Source organism: Triturus cristatus, chromosome 6, assembly GCF_964204655.1.
Source record: "Triturus cristatus chromosome 6, aTriCri1.1, whole genome shotgun sequence".
Lineage (NCBI taxonomy): Eukaryota > Metazoa > Chordata > Amphibia > Caudata > Salamandridae > Triturus > Triturus cristatus.
In genome coordinates this window covers 1726038640-1726063553 of record NC_140589.1, presented here as the reverse complement: position 1 = coordinate 1726063553, position 24914 = coordinate 1726038640, and the positions used below count along the sequence as shown (strand labels likewise).

Below are 24914 nucleotides of genomic sequence, written 5' to 3'. Positions count from 1 at the left end.
TCGGTGCTATACCTGGGCCTGAACCCCGACTGAGAGTGGTCCAGACAGCCGGCCTGCTCAATAAAGCTGGAAAGATGGTGGTTCACATGCTTCTCCATCAATTTGCTGATGAACGGCAAGAGGGAGATAGGCCTCAGATTAGTCATATCAGACCAGGGGATGGAGGTGTTCTTCCTAATAGGCTTGACCATGGCCTCCTTCCATTCCCTGGGGACCAGTCCCTCAGAGAGGGAGCGATTGATCACCGTCTGAATGGAAGGACAGAGGACACTCCCAATGAGGTGCATGACACGGGCAGGAACTGGGTCCACTGGGCTGCCTGATTTAATAGTCCCGCACAGGGAGTTGACTTGGTCCGAGCTAATCTCGGGAATAGAGGACAGCGTAGCGGAAACAGCACCGACTGTTCGGGGCTGGGAGCTAAGAGAGGGGACCGTCTCCTCAATAGGTGGGCTTATTTGGGAGATGTTACGATAGATGGAGTCGATTTTATTGGCAAAAAACCCAGCGGTATCCTCACACAGTTTTTGGGTCAGCATTTCAGGACTGTCACAGGCGACGGGCTTGGTAAATGTGCAAAGAACCTGGTACAGTATTTTAGGGTCGTTGCCAGCCTCAGACAGTTGGAAGACAATGTGGGATTTACGGGCAGCTCTGATGTTTTTATGATAGAGTCTCATGGCTGAGCCATAGCGATCTTTATCGGTCATACTGCGTGAGATTCTCCAGGCTTTCTCCAACTTCCTGCAGGCCTTTTTCTCCGCACGCAGTAGGTCCGAGTACCATGGTTCCTGCCTGCGGTCGGAGCGCCGATTACAGCGTCTTAAAGGGGCAATTAGATTGACCGCCGTGATCAAGGCATCATTGTATTTAGACAGAGCCGAACTGGTGGAGTCAGAGGGGAGAAAATCGGGAGGTACGAAAGTAGATTTAAAAGTGTCAGCGGACACCTTATACCACTGCCTGCGCCATAACGGAAGGGGAGCAGGTTGGGAACGTTCTGTGAAGAGGGCGGGGAGGGAAAAATTAATTACAAAGTGATCGGTCCAATCCACCTGCGTAGAAGGATAACATGACAGGGGGTGCGAGTTGGACAGGATTAAGTCGAGGGTGTGACCGGCCCGATGGGTCGGACCCTGGTTGCACTGTTTAAGACCTAGGGTAGATAGATCAGCCAGCAAGTTACGCGCATCTGCGTTGTCAGCCAATTCACTGTGGACATTGAAGTCTCCAAGGAGTACAAAATTAGTCCCTATGCTGATATGAGGAGCTAATGTCTCCAGAAGGAGAGTCGAAGCCTCCCCACAAGGGCCAGGGGGACGGTACACCAGCGCTCCCTTCCAGCAAGCTTGTGACAAGGAGCCAATTCTGAAGACAAGGATTTCAATGTCCCTAGTACAGCATTGGTCGAGAAAGGTGACAGTGAGGGTGTCTTTATAGATTACTGCGACCCCGCCGTCGGTTTTGACAGGGCGGTCGAGCCTAAGAATCTTGTACCCCATAGGGATCCCCAGGGTGATGGCAGGGACCAGATGGGGTTTGAGCCAGGTCTCTGTGCAAAAGCAGAAATCAGGGCGGGCCGAGTGGATTAAATCCCAAACCTCCGAGTGATGCTTCGGGAGGGATCTTATATTGCATAATATGCTATTGCCCCTAGGAGACCTGGGACACAAGTCCTCAGGGGTCAATGTGCCAGAAAGGGGAGGGCAAGGGTATGACTGGTAACGGCAATGCCTACATGAGAAAGGGCCCTCTGGACATAAGTCAGGGTCCTGAGCGCAACCTTTCAGCGGCGGGTGCCACAAATTACGTAGGTCATAGGAGGAGTACCTGAGTCTGTCAGAACCGCTAGCAAGAGGTGCCGCGGTAACAGGGGTCATGGCCCCTGGCCCCGTGCGGTCCCGGACGGGCACAGACGGGCTCCTCTCTGGCTCGTCTCAGGCGCGACTAAGGCGCCCCCTGCGCGCAAACGCTGCGCGCTTGGGCGACGAGAGGGCTTAAATGCCCTGCCTGATGCAGTCAGCTAGAGCGCTAGCAGCGCGAAAGTGTGGGTGGGGTCACTGGCTCTTCCTGTCCCGCCCTCCGCTCAATCGGCACTGGTTGCCGTGTCGGACCGGGGCGGGGCAGGGGAAGAATCGAGCACAAGCCCTCAAGGAGTCAGAACGTCAGCACAAGCCCACAGTAATGGCAGTAAGTAAGACAAACGTTTTGTAAAATGTCGTAGTGACAGATTAAAAGCTAGACTGTGCAAACACACACAAACAGGTACCGGCTAGTGGGGAGCGCAGAGCGCTGTTACAATCACAGCAGATCGAAAAGCGGGTCGGGGAGACTCTGCCACCGTCCTCCCTTCCGCAAGCTCCCGCTGCTCCTCGCCGCCTTAAATGCCCTGCCTGATGCAGTCAGCTAGAGCGCTAGCAGCGCGAAAGTGTGGGTGGGGTCACTGGCTCTTCCTGTCCCGCCCTCCGCTCAATCGGCACTGGTTGCCGTGTCGGACCGGGGCGGGGCAGGGGAAGAATCGAGCACAAGCCCTCAAGGAGTCAGAACGTCAGCACAAGCCCACAGTAATGGCAGTAAGTAAGACAAACGTTTTGTAAAATGTCGTAGTGACAGATTAAAAGCTAGACTGTGCAAACACACACAAACAGGTACCGGCTAGTGGGGAGCGCAGAGCGCTGTTACAATCACAGCAGATCGAAAAGCGGGTCGGGGAGACTCTGCCACCGTCCTCCCTTCCGCAAGCTCCCGCTGCTCCTCGCCGCCTTAAATGCCCTGCCTGATGCAGTCAGCTAGAGCGCTAGCAGCGCGAAAGTGTGGGTGGGGTCACTGGCTCTTCCTGTCCCGCCCTCCGCTCAATCGGCACTGGTTGCCGTGTCGGACCGGGGCGGGGCAGGGGAAGAATCGAGCACAAGCCCTCAAGGAGTCAGAACGTCAGCACAAGCCCACAGTAATGGCAGTAAGTAAGACAAACGTTTTGTAAAATGTCGTAGTGACAGATTAAAAGCTAGACTGTGCAAACACACACAAACAGGTACCGGCTAGTGGGGAGCGCAGAGCGCTGTTACAATCACAGCAGATCGAAAAGCGGGTCGGGGAGACTCTGCCACCGTCCTCCCTTCCGCAAGCTCCCGCTGCTCCTCGCCGCCTTAAATGCCCTGCCTGATGCAGTCAGCTAGAGCGCTAGCAGCGCGAAAGTGTGGGTGGGGTCACTGGCTCTTCCTGTCCCGCCCTCCGCTCAATCGGCACTGGTTGCCGTGTCGGACCGGGGCGGGGCTTTGGGTAAGAAACCCATGTAACTGTGTCTATTTGGGGAATGAACGTGTGTGACTGTGGCTCTTTGGGGAAGAAACCCATGTGATTGTGACTCTCTGGGTTAGGAACCTATGGGACTGTGGCTTTCTGGGTAAGGAACCCATGGGATTGTGGCTTTCAGGGTAAGGAACCCATGTTATTGTGCCTCTCTGGTTAAGGAACCCATGGGACTGTGGCTCTTTGGGGGAGGAACCCATGAGACTGTGGCTCTTTGATTAAGGAATCCTTATGACTGTGGCTCTTTGGGTAAGAAACCCATGGGATTGTGGCTTTCAGGGTAAGGAACCCGTGTTATTGTGCCTTTCTGGTTAAGGAACCCATGGAACTGTGGCTCTTTGGGGGAGGAACCCATGGGACTGTGGCTCTTTGGGGGAGGAACCCATGTGACTGTGACTCTCTGGATAAGGAACCCATTGGACTGTGGCTTTCTGTGTAAGGAACCCATGTGAATGTGGCTCTCTGGGTAAGGAATCCTTGTGACTGTGGCTCTTTGGGAAAAGTACCCAGTGACTGTGGTTCGTTGGGTAAGGAACCCATGGGACTAGGACTCTCTGGGCAATGAACCCATGGGACTGTGGCTCTTTGGGTAAGGAACCCATGTGAATGTGGCTCTTTGGGTAAGAAATCCTTATGACTGTGGCTCTTTGGGTAAGGAATCCTTGTGTCTGTGGTTCTCTGTGTAAGGAACCCGTGTGATTGTGGCACTGTAGGTAAGGAACCCATGGGACTGTGGCTCTTTGGGTAAGGAATCCATGCGACTGTGGCTCTCTGGGTAAGGAACCCATGTGACTCCCACCAGACTGTGGCTCTCTGGGTAAGGAACCCATGAGACTGACTCTCTGGGCAAGGAACCCATGTGACTGTGGCTCTTTGCTTAAAGAATCCTTGTGACTAACTTTTTGGGTAAAACACACTTGAGCCTGTGCCTCTTTCAGTAATAACGTTGCTATTCTGGGCACTACTCTTATGCCTGGAAGTCCTTAATACCCAACGCAAATGGCTTATTAACACAATGAATACCTCACTCTTCACACTCTGATGCCATCAGCACATAGACCATAAGTCATATGGTTTATGTAAAAGGCATAGTGATAACATTATCTCAGCGTATTCAGAATAAGTATGTCACATAAAGTAGTTAGCACAATAGATTTTTACCCAGTCTGAAATAAAACAATATTAAAAGGTCAGTATTAGGAGTACGTTACTTACATGTTCATACACACAATCTTAGTAAATTACAATATAATGTTAGGCTCCTAATCTCAGCACATTTTAAAAGCTACGGTGACATGAACATTACCAATGGTTGTGATGTTGCAAATGGTGAAATGTCATCACCATAACAAGGTGCAACAACATGAACGTTTCAGTATCCGAGCATGGGTACCAGCAGGATCTGGCTACCGAAGTTCAGCCAAAAGGTCTAAACGTCAAAATATTACAAATGTATTATACGACCAGAGAGAATAGGAGCTGTTTTAGGACAGTCTCCTCATATTTCTACAAAAGCAGTGTGACTGGATGTTGGGAAATGTTACCTCAAGGCTTGGTACTTAGGAGACAGTTACGTTAACCATAGTAATCTTGACTCTCCCGCCTGGTAATGGATGAAGGTGTCGGGCCCTCAGAAGCGAGGGTGCTGCACAAGGCGAACAAGCCCTCTGCCTCCTCGGTGTGTCCTCATCTCCACAACCCATCAACAGGCTAGGACAAAGGAGTTATCAGTGCAGGGATATCCAATGGGCAGCTGCCATGATGAAGCCGTCTATTGGTCCTCACCTGGCAACCCATTGTGCACTGTAAGGCGTGAGATACCCAGACCTGCCAACTCAGACAGTGCCACCTTTACTAGCGCTGTACCACAAGGGTCCTCCAAACAAAGTGTGTTGTACAGCCTCACATTTGTAGAAGTGTGCAGATGGGACCACATCTGTGCCAGAGTCCATCAAACACCTGAGGTTCCTAGTGGCCGATAACAGAAACTGCAAATTGTGCACCATCATTTGTACCAACCAGCTGATGAAACAAATTGTAGGGGCTGGCTAGTGTCAACATTACATTTTGCACCAGTCTGTGAAGGCAAAGGGTATATGTGAGAAAATTCAGTGCAAATGGTGGTGCAAAATGTAACTGGTTTCATGCAATATATGTAATACGCTCCGTTTCGTTTTTTCCAAGAGCCCCTGTCTCTCCACGCTGTAATGTGGTTTAGATTTCCACCTCGCAGTCAAACACTTGAATCCCCTGAAGCTGGGCTCTCTTTGGAGGGACTCCGTGCAGAACTGCAGAAGGACCTCCGGGGCAAAGACACAAGGTGCTTGTGGGTACTTCCGGTGCACAAGAGAAGACCTATTTGTGTACTCTCAGATTAGGCCATTTGATTGGATTGTTGGAGAGTTGTGGCGCAGCGGCCAGATAGACCGACTCCGGAGCTTGGTTCTGGACGGTTCGACCCCTGGCGGCAGCTGAGCATCATGTGACTTAATCTCCCTGACGGGCCCCCAGCGCCTGGATACCATTAAGGGCGAGTCGCGCTTTACAAATGGAATTATAACTATACACATTTTTTTGCAAATACTCGTAACAACTCTTCATGGTAGTGTGTCCATCTCGCGGCCCTGGTCCAAAGTTGTCAACGTGACCCCTACGCATCCTTGTGATCTCGTGAGGCTGGTCACATCCGCCGATGACCGGGGCCGCTGGCCTTGGCTTCAATGGGCATCTTTCACCCGCCCCTTCCTTCGCCTCACCGCGGGCCGAGCCGGATTATAAGCATCAACGCAACTGCACAAGTGACATGGCGTCTGTCTCCTGGGGAATACGAGCTCATGCCAAAATAACTATTTCAGAAGCTGCAAAGAAAACTCAAATTAATTCTACAGTTATTAAGAACGTAAGCCTTTAAATCAGCAAACAATATCCAGTCAGAGTAAGAAAGGACAAGCTACCAATAAAGTCTGAATTGGAGCTTCGGATGGTCTGTAAAACACCGGTAGTATTCAACCCTCATTACACTTCATAATAAGAGTTTGTATGTAAAGACCATTTGAGGTTCGTGTGATGGAGACGTGCAGAGATGAAGGACTGTAGCTAGTTGGGGATCACACAGGGAGTCCTCGAAGTGCCTGTACAGGAGCTGGGGATCACACAGGGAGTCCTCGAAGTGCCTGTACATGAGCTGGGGATCACACAGGGAGTCCTCGAAGTGCCTGTACATGAGCTGGGGATCACACAGGGAGTCCTCGATGTGCCTGTACATGAGCTGGGGATCACACAGGGAGTCCTCAAAGTGCCTGTACATGAGCTAGGAATCACACAGGGAGTCCTCGAAGTGCCTGTACATGAGCCGGGATTGTCCTGGCCCTCGATCCGGTTAGTCGGCCCTGGTGCTGTGATGCAGCAGGGACCCTTGGAGCTCACAGAGTTGGAGGAGCCGTGCTCACCCGGGGCTCCCACCAGCCCTCATACACCCCTGATGCCCTTACCATGGAGCGCTGGGTCATAGGCACCAGCCATGGAAGGAGATTCAGTTTGCAGATTCCAAGGACTGCTTTTTTTCCGACCATGTTCACTTATACTTTTTCCAATATTCGCCTTCATCCAAACTTAGACTTTCTGTAGAAGCGCAAGCCTTAAATTACGCACCCCTTACAACAACTGCCTTTGCAGTTGCTTCACACTTACGTCTCACCCTCTCCAACTTACATTTAACTCGCTCTTCCTTGGTTGCCTTACAGTGCCCTTTTAACAGTACATTTTCTTTAAAAGAATCCATAGAGAACCCAAACAAAGAACTCTGGTTGACAGAGTTGAAAGGACCCGGCAACTGAACAGTCTGGCTGTGCTACAGAAACTTTCCCCTCCAGGCCACAGATGTAGGCTCTTGCAAGGTCTGTAGGGTATCCAAGGTGGTTTTAGGAATATATCCCAGTTGCACTCCTACACCATAATACTCTAGTAGGGTACAACCCTACAAAATCCCTAAGGCCATACCTGAATCTGTGGGCAAAAAAACACATGTTAAATCCAACCATGGCCCCCTCATGCCGGGAGCTGGGGTTGTAGGTCACCAACCAAGTAGTGCACCTACGTCACTGCCACCTGGTATGGATTTGTTGCACCCTCCCAAGCAGTTGTATTGATAAGCACGCTACATTAATGGGTCAATATCTTCTGTCGGGACGTTTGAAAGCTGGTCATTATTCCCCATACACAGAAGTCACCTCAGATAGTCGTGTGGCCTTCTCCAATTGTCCACAGTCATACATGTATCTTTTCATGACTTATAATGGCTGTGGACATATTCTGGGTAAAGTACCATCCCTAACCAAAAGGTCCTTGTATCCGATTACATAAAATACCATACACGACCAATGGCTCCTTGCAACAGAGCACGTAAAATACCGTCCATAACCAATGGTTCCTTGCATCAGAATACGTCAAATCCCATCCATAAGCAAAGGTTCCTCACATCAGAGTGCGTAAAATACCAACCATAACCATTGGTACGTCACATCAGAGTACGTAAACTTCCATTCATAACCAATGGTTCCTTGCAGGAAGACCTGCTTTCGCATTATGGAATGGTGGTGAAGATTGGCCATTGTTGGGTTGTTTTCTTGACATATGTAGGACCACCTTAAGGCATCATATCTTCTTGAAATGTTGACGACCACCCTACGGCACGGTGTTCTTTAGCGGGGCGATGACACCACCACGTTAGGCACGCCCCAAGGGGCAGTGTAGGCGTTTGCCATCCCCTGAAATCCAATCAGCAAAAAACGGCATCCGGCTTGCAGAGCCTTCCCAACATTCTGCGAATAAAAGAAAAAAACACATCATGTACTTTGGTAAATTAGATTATGAAGCATATCTTCGAAAGGACTTTTCACAAATTAAGCAAGGAGGCACTTTGTCTTCCATCCCTGGATTTTAAGCCACATACAATTCCTTTATTAAATAGGTTTGTTAATGTTCACACTGCATAGTTAAAAAGCTAATTTGCATTCGTAAAAATAACTTTTTTATACCGTGCTTCATATGCATTTTTAGATCGAGCATAGCGCAGCACGCATGCGCTGCTCTGCGAGGTTTCCTGTAACTGCTCTGTGTGGGTCTGACTCCCCACACGCATTGGGTTGTCTTTTGCGTGCGTCTTTCAATAATGAAAGCATGCAAATGGCTAAAAGCGGGTGCATGTCCCACCTCTTTTGTAATGTTCACTCCCACTCCGTTTTGCCTGTGGGAGTGAGCAGCGGCGCGCAGGGTGGCAGCTGCATTCCTCATGTGTCAGGTTACTATCTACTTTTTTTAGTTTGTCGTAGTTAACACGCAATGTGGCAGCTGTGTTGATAAGCTGTTCCCGATCAGTTATCGGCTTATTTTCATTTGGGGGGTGAATGTGGGCGACTTAGTTTTCTCTGAGAGGAGGCAGGCGAGGTTTGTCGCACATGGAAGAGATACTGGTCAAATTTTTCGTATATTGATCATACATTGATGGCATGGTGATTTTATTGAGGCAAACGAGAGGATATGTAAATGCAGTGGAATCCTTTACCTCCCGCACAGGCCCACCCCGAGCCCCCCAGCTCTCTCTTCTAGCAACGGGTAGGCAGGTACAAGGCTCCCCCCTCAAACAGTCACCTCCTCTTTTGTCATGCACAAGACCCTCTCGGAAATGGCCTAGCGCCCCTGAGAGCCAACTCCTGGAGTCCTCCCCCTCCCCGCACACCTCTCCTCTCATTCAAAAGAATCCCGTGCCCCTCCTCCCGCTTCATAGAGCATGCACGGTCTGAGGCTGCAAGAGGCGCAGGCAGACAGGAGAGTCAGCAATTTCTAACGGCTTTATGGTGGGCAGAGGAGTGCGATCCAGGGGCGGAGAACAACAGGAACCGTTTCAGAGATACTTCCTACCTGCTCGGTCACGCAGGACAGTCACGCAGGACAGTCACGCAGGACAATTAGGGTGGAAGGTTGTACCAAACGACTAGGCCGCACGAAAGCTCTCCCAGCAGTCTGCCTTTAATGCACTTCACAGCACCTGGGATCCTTCCACCTCGCAAATGTGCCACTTATTTACCTCACTAATGTACTCACTCCTCACCATACACGGACTTAATCTCGCCCATTGTGTTCTTAAACCCCCCATATCCGTAACGTGGCCTCCAGACCGCAGACCACCCTCAAGGCGCATGGGCAAGCACCCTCCCTCCTCACCACACTTAAACTCCAGCAGAGCCTACTTTAACAATAGAATACAGAGACCGAAAAGAAAATGGGAAAAAAATTCACTCACCGACCCCTCATCGTCCCACTAATCATTTGTATTTCTGACCAACACGATCAAATTATAGCAGAAATGATATTGCCCAGATGAAGAAAAGTTAATTGCGTTTGTGTGTGTTTTAAAGACAGGAGGGCTAAGGTGGGCCACTGAGAGTAGGTTGAGGAATCACCCTGTTGTGGGTGAGCACCATCCCCGTGGAGAGGAGGGGGCGATTGAGTCCTTTGAAGGAACTAGAAGGGACCTGAAAGAGCAAGTGGGCAGGTCAAGGAGAGGCCCCATGGCAAAACCTCAGGATGTGGCGTTCAAAGGTGGTGGGGACTACATCCACTGCATCCCTTCCCCACATAAAAGCTGCAATTGTGTGGCACTAGTCGTATTAAGATCTGTTCACTATAAAGATATTACCCACCCACACCGCAATAGTTTGACCTAAAAACGGCATAGTTTAATGGATAAGGGCAGGAAGCCATGGGGTACTTGGGGAGGGGTATATGCTGTGCTCTCTCCCAGGACCTTTCCTTTACAGCCTACTGGCACCACGTTGTCACAGGCAGACACCAGTGGAATATAAGAAGATGTCTGGAACTAGTGTTAGCACTTTTCTTCATACAAATCTGGAGCCCATAAAGCACTATTGGATGAACCGAAGTTCACTACTAAGGCTAGACATAAAGTAAATACAATTAAATAACACATAGATATCACCAATAACTCCTTCACGTGTTTATAGTGGCCCTCTCACAGAAGGGAGTGTTAAATTATATACTTGTCCCAGGAAGTTGTACAAACAGCCTTGAATTTTAATGTGAAGAACCATAATTACAATATGTTTGTTGCATTACTAACAAGCATTTGCAATGCAATAGGTCTCGCATTTACACAAGTTTAAGCTATCGGCATTGTAAATAACAATGCCTTTAATTTATGTTTTAAACACCAAAACAAAAATAAAAGGCATTGTTATTTGCAATGTCAATAGCTCAAACTTGCGTAAATGCGAGACCCATTGCATTGCAAATGCTTGTTTCCGTTTCTAAACGCTGTAAATGACAGATGTTAGTACTACCCAATTTAATGGGACTTGATTTACAATCTTCAGGAGGAGGAAAGGCAGAGTTGATTTTGCTGGTATCCGATCACCTGAGCAGCATAGTACAGCAAATGAAAGAGGGGGGTATATTAACCCACTCGTGCGACATCATCATTTTGTCAAATGATGGGATAAAATGTAGGTAATCTGGATTGGATTGGAAATAAAATACACAACCTGGAGATGTGTTCACATAGTGCCCTGGGGGAGCAATATTCACCTGAACCTACATTTTGCACCCCTACTAGGGCATTTTGTTATTCCAGAAGGGATTGCAGAAGCCTGCGAATGCCCTCCTAAAATATACATTGCACTTGTGCACCATGTGTTCTGGCGTGATCTAAAGGGGTGAACCAGCATTTGTAAATAAAGGAATCCTTTGCTTTTGCATCCTCAACATACTACAGATGCAGGCACAAGAACAAAGAGGCTGTCAAGAGGCTCACTGATTGGTACCACATATCAGGAAGTGCAGTCAACATGACCCCTCCATGGCATACTTTGGAAGGAGGAGCACCCGGTTCCCAGAGACCGCAGGTGGTACAGTCTGTAACTATACGTGCATGCGGTGGGAAACCCTGCCCCCTTTGAAAGGGAGGCAAGGTTTCCACCTGCAGTAAAAGGCAAACCGGAGTCTTCCACTAATGTACTGTGCACTAATGTTATGTTATTCAGCTTTATAGAGTGCACTATTATCCGGGTGGGTATCCTGGCACGGGACAGGTGTGAACCTAGCCAAACCTAGGGCCTAGTGGAACTATTCGAAAAGGGAGGTCTTCAGCTTTTTGCAAAATTCAAAGAGTAAGGACGAGGCTCTTGTGTGTAGTGGGTTTAGGAGCAATGTAGGGGAAGATTCGACCACCGGATCTGGTTTTCTGTATGCACGGGATGTGTGCTTGTAGAAATCCGGACGAGCTGTGGTGTCTGGAAGGTTTGCGAATGCAGAGGAGATTGTTGAGGTATTCTGAGCCAGTATTATGTAGTGCCCTGAAAGTGTGGGTGAAGGGTGTGAATTTTGCTTGTTCGTGTACGGGGAGCCAGTGGAGCTCCATCAGGTGTGGTGTGAAGCAAATGGGGCGTGGAGGGTTAAGAGTTTTTAATGGTCTGCAGCCTTTTTTGTGAGTTTTTCTTTGATCCTAGAACAGAGGGGCGTTCACGTAGTCCATCTTGCTTGTGACCAGGGCGTGCATGACAGATTTCTGGGAGCGGATTGGGAGTCATTTAAGAATCTTCCTTAGCATCTTCAAGGTATGGAAGCATGAGGCGGTGAGGGCGCGGACTTGGGCAGTTCTGTTGAGTTTGATGTTAATAACGATCCCGAGGTTCATGGCATGGGTGGATGTCAGTCATAGCTCTGTTGGCCACCAGGTCAAGGGCCACTAGGCCAAGTCCCACTGTGAAGTGCTCTTCTTGAAGGTCACGATTTCGGTCTTGTCAGTGTTCAGCTTTATGTTATATGAGTTTATAACACGCTCGGCTACTCACGAGTGTCCCGGCGCGGTGCCAAACAGGGTAAGTGCAGTGGGCTTCAGGTAAATAGATGTGTTTTCAGTTTCCTCTTGAACACAACTGGGTCCTGGATGGCGCGCAGGGCAAGAGGAAGAGCATTCCAAGCAATCGCCGCTTTCACTACAAATGAGCTGCCCCCTATCCCCTGAAGCTTGAAACGTGAGACCTGAGCATAACATAAGAATGAAGAACGCAGGGTGCGCGCAGGAACATAGAAGGAAAGACGTCTCTTCAAATAAAGAGGGCCACGCCCATGAAGAGCACGGTGGGCCAAAGCCAGAAGTTTAAATTTCACTCTATCCACCATGGGAAGCCAGTGGGGAGAGCGCAACTGTTGACAAACACTGTCCCTAGCCGACAGGCCCAATAAGAGTCGGGCTGCGGTATTTTGAACCACCTGTAGCTTCATCAGCAGGAAGCCCGGAATACCGGCATTGGCATAGTCCAGCCGTGACAAGATCAGCGCACAGGTGACCGTTTTCCTCGCCGCCTGAGGCAAGAGAGGGAAGAATCTTCTAAGAGTTTTAAGCAGGCCAAAACAGCAGCCAGCCAGCTTCTTGATATGTGTTGAGAAGGAGAGACCCTTATCGAACCAAACCCCCAGATTTTTAGCTAGCTTCCCTGACGAGGGAGGTAGTGGGAACTCCTGAGGCCAGAGCTGCTCTCTAAAATTAAGGGGAAATTTACCAAATAGCAGAATCTCTGACTTTTCTTCATTGCACTTAAGCTGTGCTTCCGCCAGCCATTTAAAGAAAGATGATAGGCAATGTTGAACCAATAATACAGAGTCCGCGTCTTTGTCCCAGGTAAAAAGCAGCTGGCGGTCGTCAGCGTAAGCCATCACCTTGGCCCCCAGCTCCTCCGCCAAGTATATCAGAGGAGTGACATAGATATTAAAAAGAAGGGGACTAAGGGAGGATCCCTGGGGGACTCCCGTTGTTACTGGCGGAGGGGCAGAGGACGGTGGAATCCAAATCTGCTCGACCCGCCCTTCTAGGAAGGATCGGAGCCAGCCCCACACAGTACCCGACAAACCAATCTTGGCCAGATGTGACAGAAGAAGTGAGTGTGGGACCGTGTCAAACGCCGCCGAGAGGTCAAGCAAAATGAAAGCAGCCCTCCGGCCGTCGTCCAAACACTCCCGAATGGCCTCCGCCACCTCAACCAACGTTTCTGTACTGTGGGACGCCGGAACCCCGATTGGGCTGGATGCAGGAGCGCCTCCTTTTCCACAAAATCGGTGAGCTATTTACCACCTTCTCACACACCTTTGCCAAAGCAGGAAGGAGAGAGATAGGCCGGTAATTCCCCGGACAGAGGGGGTCCAATGACTGCTTTTTCAGGAGTGGCAGGATCTTAGCCTCCTTCCAAGCCTGTGCTACCACCACTTTCTGGAGGGACATATTAATGATGGTGTTCACTTCTGCGTTTGCTACCTCAGCAACTTTACTAACAGACAGAGTTGGAGGTCTTTTCCTTTTTGTAGGTACCACACTGAAGACTTCTGCAATTTCCCAGTTGTCTTGAATACTTTATTAAGAATATTTTTGCAACAAATTAAGTTTATGATACATAGGACGATGGGCCAACACGTATTTCGTGACTTCTAATATTGCTTCATTAGGGCCAAAGGATAAATAAATGTCAATGTTCACGTCTGTTATTTAATCATTATTGATCATACATTAGTGCTGCCCCTTTCTTCAAATTTGCTTCCACACACATTTAATTCTATTTTTTTAATTTACCATTCCAAGATGGGCATTCACCATCTTGGAATGGTAAATTAAAAAAATACACACACGTTTGTGCACACAGAACAGCAGCCACGTCATGATGCATGTGTCACAATCATGACACATGCCTGTGCATGCATCATAACACATGGTGGCCATCTTGGAATGGGTTTTCTTTAGTAGGCAACACAATCAAATATTACCAGATGTGCATGTTTGTTCACGCATACATTGGCGTGCTGGTGCAAACCGGCATTGGCAAAGTCAGTTGTTTGGCTATTTAAACCTGAGACCTATTGGCTTTGCTCCTGATTGTTATTTTATTGTTTTCTTTGTGTTTTTATGGTTTTGCTGGAACCAAACTAAACACATTTTAATGAATGCCCCCTTGGCACCAGAAGCAGGATGACTTACAGACCTAAAGTGAAAGAGCAGAATTTCCTGAGAGACTTTTTTCTCAGACAGGCCGGCAGAGCTGCAGGAGTCAATCACATGGAGAGCAAAACAATGACTCCATAGGGTATTGTCCTCCTTCTTTAAAAAAGCAAACAACATGAACCCCTTTTTACTACCTCAAAAGTAGGGAGTGAGCAATGTTTTGCAGCAGCTTCGAGATGAGCTTGAAACAAAGTTCTTGGTGCACAATGGGTGACATTTATCAGTGAAGTGCAATCTACCAACTTAAATTGCCACTACCCTTTACGGTGCTTAAAATATGAAGTTCAGCGGGCTAGAGCTTTTCTTAGGAGCCTGCCACCACCACTACCAAATGCTGCCGTTGATAAACATCAAGGCTGCAGACTCTTGATCCCACTAAGGGTCTTTCTTCACCACCCTACTCCCCCTGCCTGTACATCTCAGTGTTGCAGGTTCTTTTCTTCTCTGCTTACTCCCTTTGTCACGGTTCTCTGATCTTTCTCTTCCTTAGTCTTTCTCCTATCTCTCGCTTGCTCTGGGACAAAGGTAGATGATGGAAAAAAAGTCAGGTTCCCAAAAATGAGTGCCAGTGCCAAACACCTGCAACCACCGGCACAAATTAAGTACTGCTGTACCCTCAAGCAATGACTTCACAATAAAAAAAAGAACACGAGTCCATCGAAGATACAATTTTCAACCTTTGTAATAACTTGCTCTAATTTCAGCCACTTTAGACCTCAGTCTGGCTTTACAGTTTCCTAAAACCAATTGGGATATTTTTTTTAAATGTTTGTAATGCAGCCAAAGCACCGCAGAATCTTCATTGAACAAACAAACTCCAGCTGAGGCGTTTGTCCGTTGTTAAACCATGTTCAAAGTTCCATGCCAAGAAAAGTCTTGACTAAGAAAAATACAGGAATGGATTGCCGCTTCCTCTGATGAAGACCCTCAAGGTAGTACGTCAAGGCTTGGAATGACGTTCATTCCAGCCGTTGCACGAGGCACCATGGCGGTAGCAACACAGATAGCACAGGCGACCTGCTTGGCGCAAGCTTGGCCACGTGCAAAGACACCCACTAGGATTCAGGACAGGAGCTGTCTGGCGTTGGAGGCGGAACAAGTTAGATTGACAGGGAAGTTTGGCTGGGAGAGGGGGGTATGAGTAACCAGGGTCCAGCTGCCCTTCATAAAGGTTCAAATATTTTAACCCTTGTGGACAACATTGAAGCGTCCATCCAGAGAAGAGAACAAGCATCTGCAATGCAATAGGTCTTGCATTTATGCGAGTTTGTGCTATTGGCATTGTAAATGACAATGCCCTTTATTTATGTTTTAGTTTTTAAAACAAAAATAAACTGCGAGACCTATAGCATTCCAAATGCTTGAAGGCATCGCTGCCCCCTTCTGTCTCTCATAGCCCCTGAAGAGCTCCCTGTTTGCTACAAGGTAAATAAACGAGCCGGTGGTCACAAATGTGCACCACAGACCCTCCTGCAGTAAGAGAAACTAATTAAAGAAAATAGTGCTTACAGACTAAAGAAGACGTACGTGTAACAACGGAAGTAAAAGGGCCAATCCTCACGGGAGGTTACAAATGAAGACAAGGCGGTACTAAGGAGGGACTAACAAGCCTAAAAACAAATCAGAAGCCAGAATTTAAGAAGGACAATGACACAAGCCAATGACAAATATGAGCGGAGCGTGGGCGGGGCTTCAAGTACATACTCTATTACAGCATGCCTCGTAGAGCAGCGCATGCGCTGCCCAGGCTCGACCTAAAAAGGCCTGTTCTCTTCACTCAGTCTTGCATCATTAACAACAGGGATTCCAGAATTTTCCTTTGATGATATCTGTTTAACTTTTGAGACATATTGCAACATCATTTACGGATGGCCCCTATTTTCCCACACCCAAATAAAATTAGTAATTGGTCTTAAATACTTAAAATTCTTTTGCATCTTGTAATTTTCACCCAACAATGCACCTCCCCTCTGCGCCGACCCGCCTCTAAGCTCATCCCACCCATAATCGTTCCCTCCCAACAAGCCTTGCTCGTGTGTACACAATAAGATTCTCAGGCAGCTATGCAATCAAGAAATTCCCTGATAAACAGCATTGCTCAGCCAGAGTTAGCTAATCAGTAACAGAGGTAATGCGCCTGTATTCCTTAACTAGTTCTGTTACATAAATATAGACAAATGCCAAAGACGGTCATAGAGAGGTGCCCATAAACAGTTTTATACTAGAGAATAATTAAAAAATGTGGCATGCTTTGTGAGTTAAAGACTTTGGAACCAGGCGACTGAGCTGGAATCTGAGCCTTGGCACTGGACTGAATCGTGTGATTCTGGGCAAATCACTGAATTGCCTCGTGCCGAAAAGTGTAAATATGTGAAATGCAATGTGTGTAATTTACAGATGTAAATCCATGCTTGATGTACACAATCATGTATTGTCTCCCAACATCCCCCATAATTTCCAGCGCGCAGTTCTCTCTCGAGCTAGGTTCGCACTATATAAACAGTGCCAGCTTTAGGGCGTTGCGCCCAGTGCCGTTGCACCGTGTGCTAAGGTCAAGGGGGCGCCCTCAGCAGGACAGGCGGAGCTGAGATAAGAACAGCCTGCAGAGATACAGGTGTGCGAGACATATTTCGGGGGATATTACAATGGCAATATGACTCTGGTAGATAATGCACTTTAGGTAAAGATCTGTCATTAGTCTAGTCACAGTTTTAACTCGTGCTATTGTAGCATAGAGGGTAGATGTTTCTGCTGCAAAGCACAACATGTGGCAGGCAGATCACAAATTCTTTGAGAGCTCAGTAGGTTATTCTTTAGTAACTTAAAGTTCATAAGTAACAATCCTTCTAATAAAGCACGTTATGCTTTGAACTGGCACCAAAGAGCTACATGCAAATTGAAAGACATAGGTTTAGAACCTTATTGTTTTCTCCCCTCAGTCTTTTGTTATTCCAAGGTTGATAAAATGGTTCCTTTGGGTAGCAACACAATTTTATTAGCATGACACCCCAATCATCATGTTATGTTTGTGGGGTGGATTTACTAACACTTTATGCTTGGTTTGTATGTATCACAAAGTGATGCAACCATGCTGCAAAGTGTTGCTTTGGGGCTTGCTTTCCGGCACAAATTCTAAATTGTGTTGGACAGTAGCCCTGAAGTAACACAAAGAAGCACGATGCCCTACTTTACGTGGAGGAGGCTTAACATGGGTGGTACATAGGCTTTTCTAAAAACTCACCCAGGGATTTTGATGCTAATCCCTAGCTACTAACTTTAGTAGAAAGTGAATAGTATACAAAAAATTCTGACTGCTTGAGGCAGGCATAAAGTTCGAGAAAGTATTTATTTTCTCCAAACCTTTCAAACTGTGCATGTGTGCTGCACCATACAGCATACATAGAAAGTGGTAAAGTGGTAAACTTTTCAAAGCATTATGTGCTGGAAGGGAACCCTTTCAGTATAAAACCTACTCATGAGCCAACTTTTGCACGTCACTGGTTGAGCAGTAGTCTTTTAAGCCTCCTTGTTTTTCTTCCTCCCTTCCTGGTTCTCTAAGAGAGCAAGCTGTTCTTTTAGAACTTTACAAACATTATAAAAATCTCTCATATGTCAGTGAAGCCCATCATGTTCTTATCTATGCTCCAATAAATGCAAGTCCGTGTAAGGCGCTAGGTGTGCCCATCCTGTGCTGGTCAATTCCACTAATTTCATGTACCCAGCAACATGCAAAAAGAAAATGCCAACAGTACCATTAACCAAACTGTCTTCATATGACAGTAAAGGCACATACCCATATGTTCCCTATACCCTAGTGAATTCAATGATGCCCTAAGAAATGTCACATCACATGCTACTTAGTGTTATGTTCCCATGAATGTAGCTTATACTAGCAATTAGTATGTGTCCACTCAACGCCCATATGTCATTGAGTGCTACCTTGTGCCAAGGCACGCCGCTGCCATCTCTAGGCATGCATGCTGATGCAGGCATCCACAGACGTGCAGAAACACTCAAACACAAGCAAGTGCATGCTTTCGCCCTCTCTCGGTTTTCCTCCCTTTTCAATCTCTCACTACCTCCAGCTCCACATGTTGGACCTCTGCTCCAGTTGGTGGCAGCAGGATAGGAGGCAGGACACTGGTGCAGGCCCATCAGGACAGCCCAGAACAGAAAAAGTGACGTTTCAAGGGGTGGCAGGGGATAGCTATGTAAGGACAGGTTCCTGGGGCAGGCGTTTCTGCGGGGAGCAGGTTGGACCCTGGAAGCAGTATGCAGCACACCGAGGAAAGGCACAGCCCCTGCCCTTCATACTGCACTTACAAGGACACTTCAGCTGTAGACAAAGGGCAGGGACTCAGCACCCCTTTATCCAGACATGCCTTAGCAGGGCCATTGGACTACCTACAGACATGGCGCTGCTCCATATGCCCCAATGAGCCAACAGCCATTGGAGGCCACAGGAATCAACAAAACCCCATCCATGTGTTTACTGGTCCATTCATACTTGGTCTCACCATGGTCAGCCGGCTGATACTCTTCGTGGGTACCAGGCCCACCGCCCCAAGCATTGCAGACTTACAGCAGGACTTTCACAGATCAACTGCACTGCAGGCTCTCTTGCAGCCCCAATTAAATTAGATATCTGGGCAAGATGCTAACTTATTTCACTATAGTAGTAAAGAAGTCTACTCTGAACGTATTCAACTTTGTATTCTAGTACTCTTGAACCCTTGCTTTTGTCTATATATAAAGTGTATCTTGGTTGTGCGTTCCACGTGGGGCTCAGTTTGTGCACGACTGTAAAGATAAACAAAATATTAGCCCTCCAACCTCTTTTAGGTCTTGCCTACAGACAGTTAAACTATCTGCTGAGAGCTAATCTCATCCCCCAATACACACAAAGCCAGCTTTTGGACAGCCCCTTTCAGCAATTGGCTACTTTCATTTAGCTGGCTTTTGGTTGGCTTTGGCGTTGGCTCACAGAACTGTTCATCAGTGCTAGAATCCGCCCTCTGTATTTCGCGGATATGAACACCCAAGACTACGTGCCTTGTCAGTCACGCATTCAGGCAGTCCTACTCCCTCAAAAAACAGAAACTCAGTCTGTGACTTGTAAAAGCATACAACCAAGGATCATAACACAAACAAATTTGTCTCCGAGGCATTTTGGAGAATCAAAGAAGGCCCCTTTATCTCGAAATTGGATTTAAGTGGCAATTGCAGCTGAAAGAAGCAGCTTCAGTCTTGTGAAGTGTAATGGCAAGTTTACAGGTTTACAATAGGAGCCCTCTAGTGAGACTTCAACTTATCGGAGCTCTTTGTCACCACCTTCTGCAGTCCTACCTATACGTAGCAATGTGGAAGTTTTATGGCCCTTCTCACTCTTCTGTGCAAGCTTATGGGGAAGGGCATGTTAGACCCAGCAGTTTAGGGTTGGCTAAGATGCATCAAAGTCAGTTCGAACCCACTGTTCCAAATAGGTACAAGACACTTGTCCGTTAACCTGTGCTCACCCTCTGGTAGTGTGGCACGAGCAGTGAGGCTTATCCTCCGGGCTCAAATGTAAAGCGTTGGGACAACCCCCCTCCCCCTCACAACACACTGCGTTCACCACAAAAAGACTCCACACCATATGTATAAAAACACTTGTCTTTGTATTACACACACACTGAAATCAAAATGAGATACATATTGTATATACACTTTACAGTTATACGCAACTGTCAAACTTCTCTATTCAAATCACAATCGAACACACACTGTATATACACTTTACTGTTATAAGCCATTGTCTGACTTTCCCGTTGCCGGAAGGTCAGTCACTAGTCTCGGACTATGCCTCGTGACCCAGCCTCTCAGTCTTTCAACTCTACCAACCAGTGCTACACGTTGCCCCTGCTGGCGCCCCGTTGACTAGACAGTTGGAACATCCTAACACAGAAAGAAGCTGTTACTTAGAAGATAAGACCTCCTGGTGTCTGGCAGCGCCTGCACGAGGGTGAGATCGCTATCCCCCCATGGACAAAAGGTTGTGACCCAAGAAGCTGGGTTCCCCCTCATACCCCTCAGACACCACACACTCTGGAGCACAAGTGAGCACAGGTCCCCTTTGGTGCAAGCAGTTTTCCCTGTAAGGTGACCCGAGCATGCAGTCTCCTGTGTGAAGCGCACACACACACAGCACATCCCGGGAGAGCATTCACGCCGCCGCTTTTAAAACACGAGCGGTGCAAAAAACGGTCATTTTCTGGTTGCGGGAAGCAGTGGTAACACCGTGGAAGAGGAAAACATGAGAGACTGGCAGGTAAGTGTACTTTTGTACAGCAGCCTGAGCACGCGTTAAGCGGCAAGTGGATCCTGCACTTGCTGCATTTCTTTTCTTAATGGAGAGCGGCTGCGGGCTGTTTGTGGGCCATTGTGAAAATATTTATGTTAATTGTAGCGCATGATGGTGCTACACTTAACAGGAATACTTTCACAAATGCCCACAATCAGCCGCAGCCATGCTCTATTAAGAAAAGAAATGCAGCAAAGCCAAATGCACGACGTGTGCTTTAAACATCATGCTTTTGGACTAGCTGCATTTGTTTTAAATAACACGCAAGTTAGAAATCTCTGCTTAGCCTCGTGTGCTGCCCGGCTGGTATTTTGCTGCTTCTTTCTGTCTCTGCATCCAGATATATACTACAACAAGTAACATTACACCTACAGCAGTAAAATCTTATGATAGTACCACTGTTGGAGTTTTGTGCTTTTCTAAACCCGAAGTGTACTTGCATGTGTAACCAATTCATGTCATGGCATGTGTATCCAAATTGCAAACCTGCTTCAAGACCCTTAACGTGGTGCTGTATGTGTGGAAATGCACTTTTCACTCTTTAAGGAAAAGTCTGGAGTGATATTTGGCGCTGCGCCTACACACGCGGTCTGGTTCCTGGCACACATAGCCAAGGCAGCATCAGGGAACATCGGTTGCAAGCGCAAGTCCTTCGGGCTCTGCAAGCTTCCCATGCACTCCTCGGACTCCTCACGTACCAGCACTTCAGATGGCTGCTGATCTTTACACACCAAGATGATGGTGCATGTCAGAAACAGTCCTTGTCCCAACCACGATGACTTCCACCTGTCTTTGCCGCACCTAGTGCGGTCTTTACGATCTCGTGGAGTCATTAGGATCCTTTGTGCCCCAGGTATCTCGTGGACAGGAGGCCCCATCTTGGCCCTTGGAGAGTACTTTGAGATCAAGGCCATGACAGTTGGCACTAGCTGGAGGCCAGCAACGTCCAGGCAAAATCCACCAAGTGATAGTCCCCATCTTGGAGCACGACAAGCTCCAAGCCACTACAAGTCTGCAGATAGTCCAGTTGCAGTCCCTGCTGCCCTAATGGTTCCTTGTGCCAATGTCCCAGTACCAAACCAGCGTAGTATAGTTCCAAAGCCAAAAGTGTCTCTACTTTTGGAGGCCGAAGAACCAATAGTTATACCCGCCACGGCCTTGGAAGATACAAACAGTTCAAAAGGCCACTTTTTAAATGTACAGGCCGTCTCTAAATTTTGTCATGTCTGCCTTCCTACCCCAGGAGGTTTGATCACAATCTTTAGTAGGGCCAGGACCCTGCCCCTTGAAATGCAGGTGCCAATTCCACCCGATCCTAGAAAGGCCCTTCAGAATCAGAGGTCTGCAGTTTCCTGTGAGCCCCTAGTGTATGGCCCTCTATTGGGAATGCACAGATGTGGCTATCCCCCTAGCAACCAATTGTGAATTAGGAGACAGGCCGCCAGGCACATAGAGCCACACATATTGAAATGCCCACTTTCCCAAAGTGTTACAACAAACAAATGATGGACGGAATGCTGACAATGCAGACATTCTCCCCCAGTCAAGAGATCTGGGTTAAATCCATTGTTCTTTTGCCCACTACGCCACCCCAGTTCAGACATGGCCATATGCAAATCAGTCTTGACCCTGTGCCTCATGGGAACAGTCCAGCCCGAACTGCCAAGCCATGTCTTTCCTGGACCGGAATCAAGCATCCTAGGACCGGTTTCTGGCTATCAGCCGTCATCAGCCAGGATAGCTTGACTCCAGTGGCGTAGTGAGCACGGGACCCACGTCTGGGCAAACCCATCCCACTTAGGGCGAAAAGCGTTACAACAAACAAATGATGGACGGAATGCTGACAATGCAGACATTCTCCCCCAGTCAAGAGATCTGGGTTAAATCCATTGTTCTTTTGCCCACTACGCCACCCCAGTTCAGACATGGCCATATGTAAATCAGTCTTGACCCTGTGCCTCATGGGAACAGTCCAGCCCGAACTGCCAAGCCATGTCTTTCCTGGACCGGAATCAAGCATCCTAGGACCGGTTTCTGGCTATCAGCCGTCATCAGCCAGGATAGCTTGACTCCATTTAGGCCCAGATCTCTGTACTGGGGTGAATGTATGACATTGTTCTGCATTCTGTCCATCAATTGTTGTTTTTGCATTTGTCACCCCGAGTGGGACGGGTATGCTCAGACGTGAGTCCCGTGCTCTCCATGCCACTGGAATCAAGCTATCCTGGCTGAAGAGGGGTGAAACCCCGAAACCGGTCCTAGGATGCTTGTTTCCAGTCCAGGGAGGACCTGGCTTGGCAGTTCGGGCTGGACTGTTCCCATGAGGCACAGGGTCAAGACTGATTTGCATATGGCTGGGTTCAAACTGGAATGGCATGGTGAGCAAAAAAACGATGGATTTAGGCCCAGATCTCTGTACTGGGGTGAATGTATGACATTGTTCTGCATTCTGTCCATCAATTGTTGTTTTTGCATTTGTCACCCCGAGTGGGACGGGTATGCTCAGACGTGAGTCCCGTGCTTTCCATGCCACTGGAATCAAGCTATCCTGGCTGAAGAGGGGTGAAACCCCGAAACCGGTCCTAGGATGCTTGTTTCCAGTCCAGGGAGGACCTGGCTTGGCAGTTCGGGCTGGACTGTTCCCATGAGGCACAGGGTCAAGACTGATTTGCATATGGCTGGGTTCAAACTGGAATGGCATGGTGAGCAAAAAAACGATGGATTTAGGCCCAGATCTCTGTACTGGGGTGAATGTATGACATTGTTCTGCATTCTGTCCATCAATTGTTGTTTTTGCACTTTCCCAAAGTAACATTTCCATCACCATAAAGTTGAACCCACCCCCACTACCGGAGAGGATTCACCATTATGAACTCATGGATACCAAACATCATATTGTTGCTATTCTGCCCATAGAAAATAATGCTAGGCAGCTTTTCTCTACATCCCCTCATGCTAACCCAATGCAAGAAGCAGGCCCCCATCGAACCAAAAACACCACCCAGTGTCATTCACAACTTTTGCAGATAACGCATAAACACACCTGCCCAACCTCTTCCCAACACCGCACCCCATCACCAGGGAGAACTCCGATATAGAAGGAGACATGCAGAACCTTGGCACACAGCTTTGTAAACGCCAAGTCGAGTAACAGTAACTGGTGCACACAGGCCCCACAAGTGCAAACCTGTGGCACACTATGTGCTACCTCCGTGGATAGCACAACACGTTTGACAGGCCCACGGAGGCCCATTCTAGATACCTGCCCTTGGTATAGGTGTTGCCCCCACAACAAGAGACTTACAGCTAACTCGAATCAGCCAATGATACATACAGCTACGTAGTACGTACATGATGAGCACAGCGCTTTGACACTGCACAGCAGTGCCAAAAGCGCCCAAGTCCTAAGCTAGCAAAACAAAGTCAAAATATGAGGTCGGCAGCCAAAAAGGTTAGGGGAGACACACCAATAAATGCCATGTTTAACAGGCACCAACATTTGTGGGGCACAGAGGCTCGATGCCGAGCAAGGTTTCAGCTGAGAGGATTGCAATACGCTCACCAAAGCCTAGGTTCTGCATAGGGCAAAAGCAGTGAGACTGTCTTTCCATTTCTCAATTCAGACATACTCAGCTGCTGCTAAACAACATGACCACAGGATGGGTGGGGGCTCCAGGCAGTGCTAGGACACAGGGCCAACATCTCATGGGAGGTTTCACTATGGCGAGCAGTAACGTTTTTATTGAGCTCCATTGTTTTATTTCAATGTGAGTATTTGCCCACCAGTACTAAAATACTACCATCTGCATGTGTAATGCAATCTACGCCCTATCGCTGATGAACCTTTGCTTCCATGAATAAAGGCAAAAAATGCCAAACTAAAACTTGATTTGTTAAACGTTTCATATATTTGCGAGGTCGCCCATTGTCTTCAGGGGCACCTTCAGACAGTCTCAGCTTTTCAGACACCTCTATGCTGCATTCTGGGACATGTATTTTGGTAGCATTATAAGCAAGAGGCTAAACAGCCTAGCATGGAAAGTGTTGATGTCTAAAAGCTCAGGACTGCATGAGCAAGTCACACATTATGTTATTTATATTTATAAAGTGCTACGGTTACCCTGAGGTGTCCTGACGCTAGCTTAAAAACTCAAAAACTATCAGATCACAGGATGGCATGTTCTGTGTCATCCACATCTT

At 47.9% G+C, this 24914-nt stretch overlaps 1 protein-coding gene across 1 annotated transcript in view; it reads right to left on the bottom strand.

Annotated features, from left to right (window-relative positions):
- Positions 1-4450: 4450 nt before the first annotated feature.
- The window catches only part of C6H1orf115 (chromosome 6 C1orf115 homolog), a 67981-nt gene continuing 47517 nt past the window's right edge, over positions 4451-24914 (bottom strand). The window contains exon 2 of the mRNA XM_085612958.1: positions 4451-8129. Within this exon, the coding sequence (XP_085469084.1) occupies positions 8010-8129 (120 nt within the window). The 3' untranslated portion in view covers positions 4451-8009. The remainder of the gene's footprint in view (positions 8130-24914) is intronic.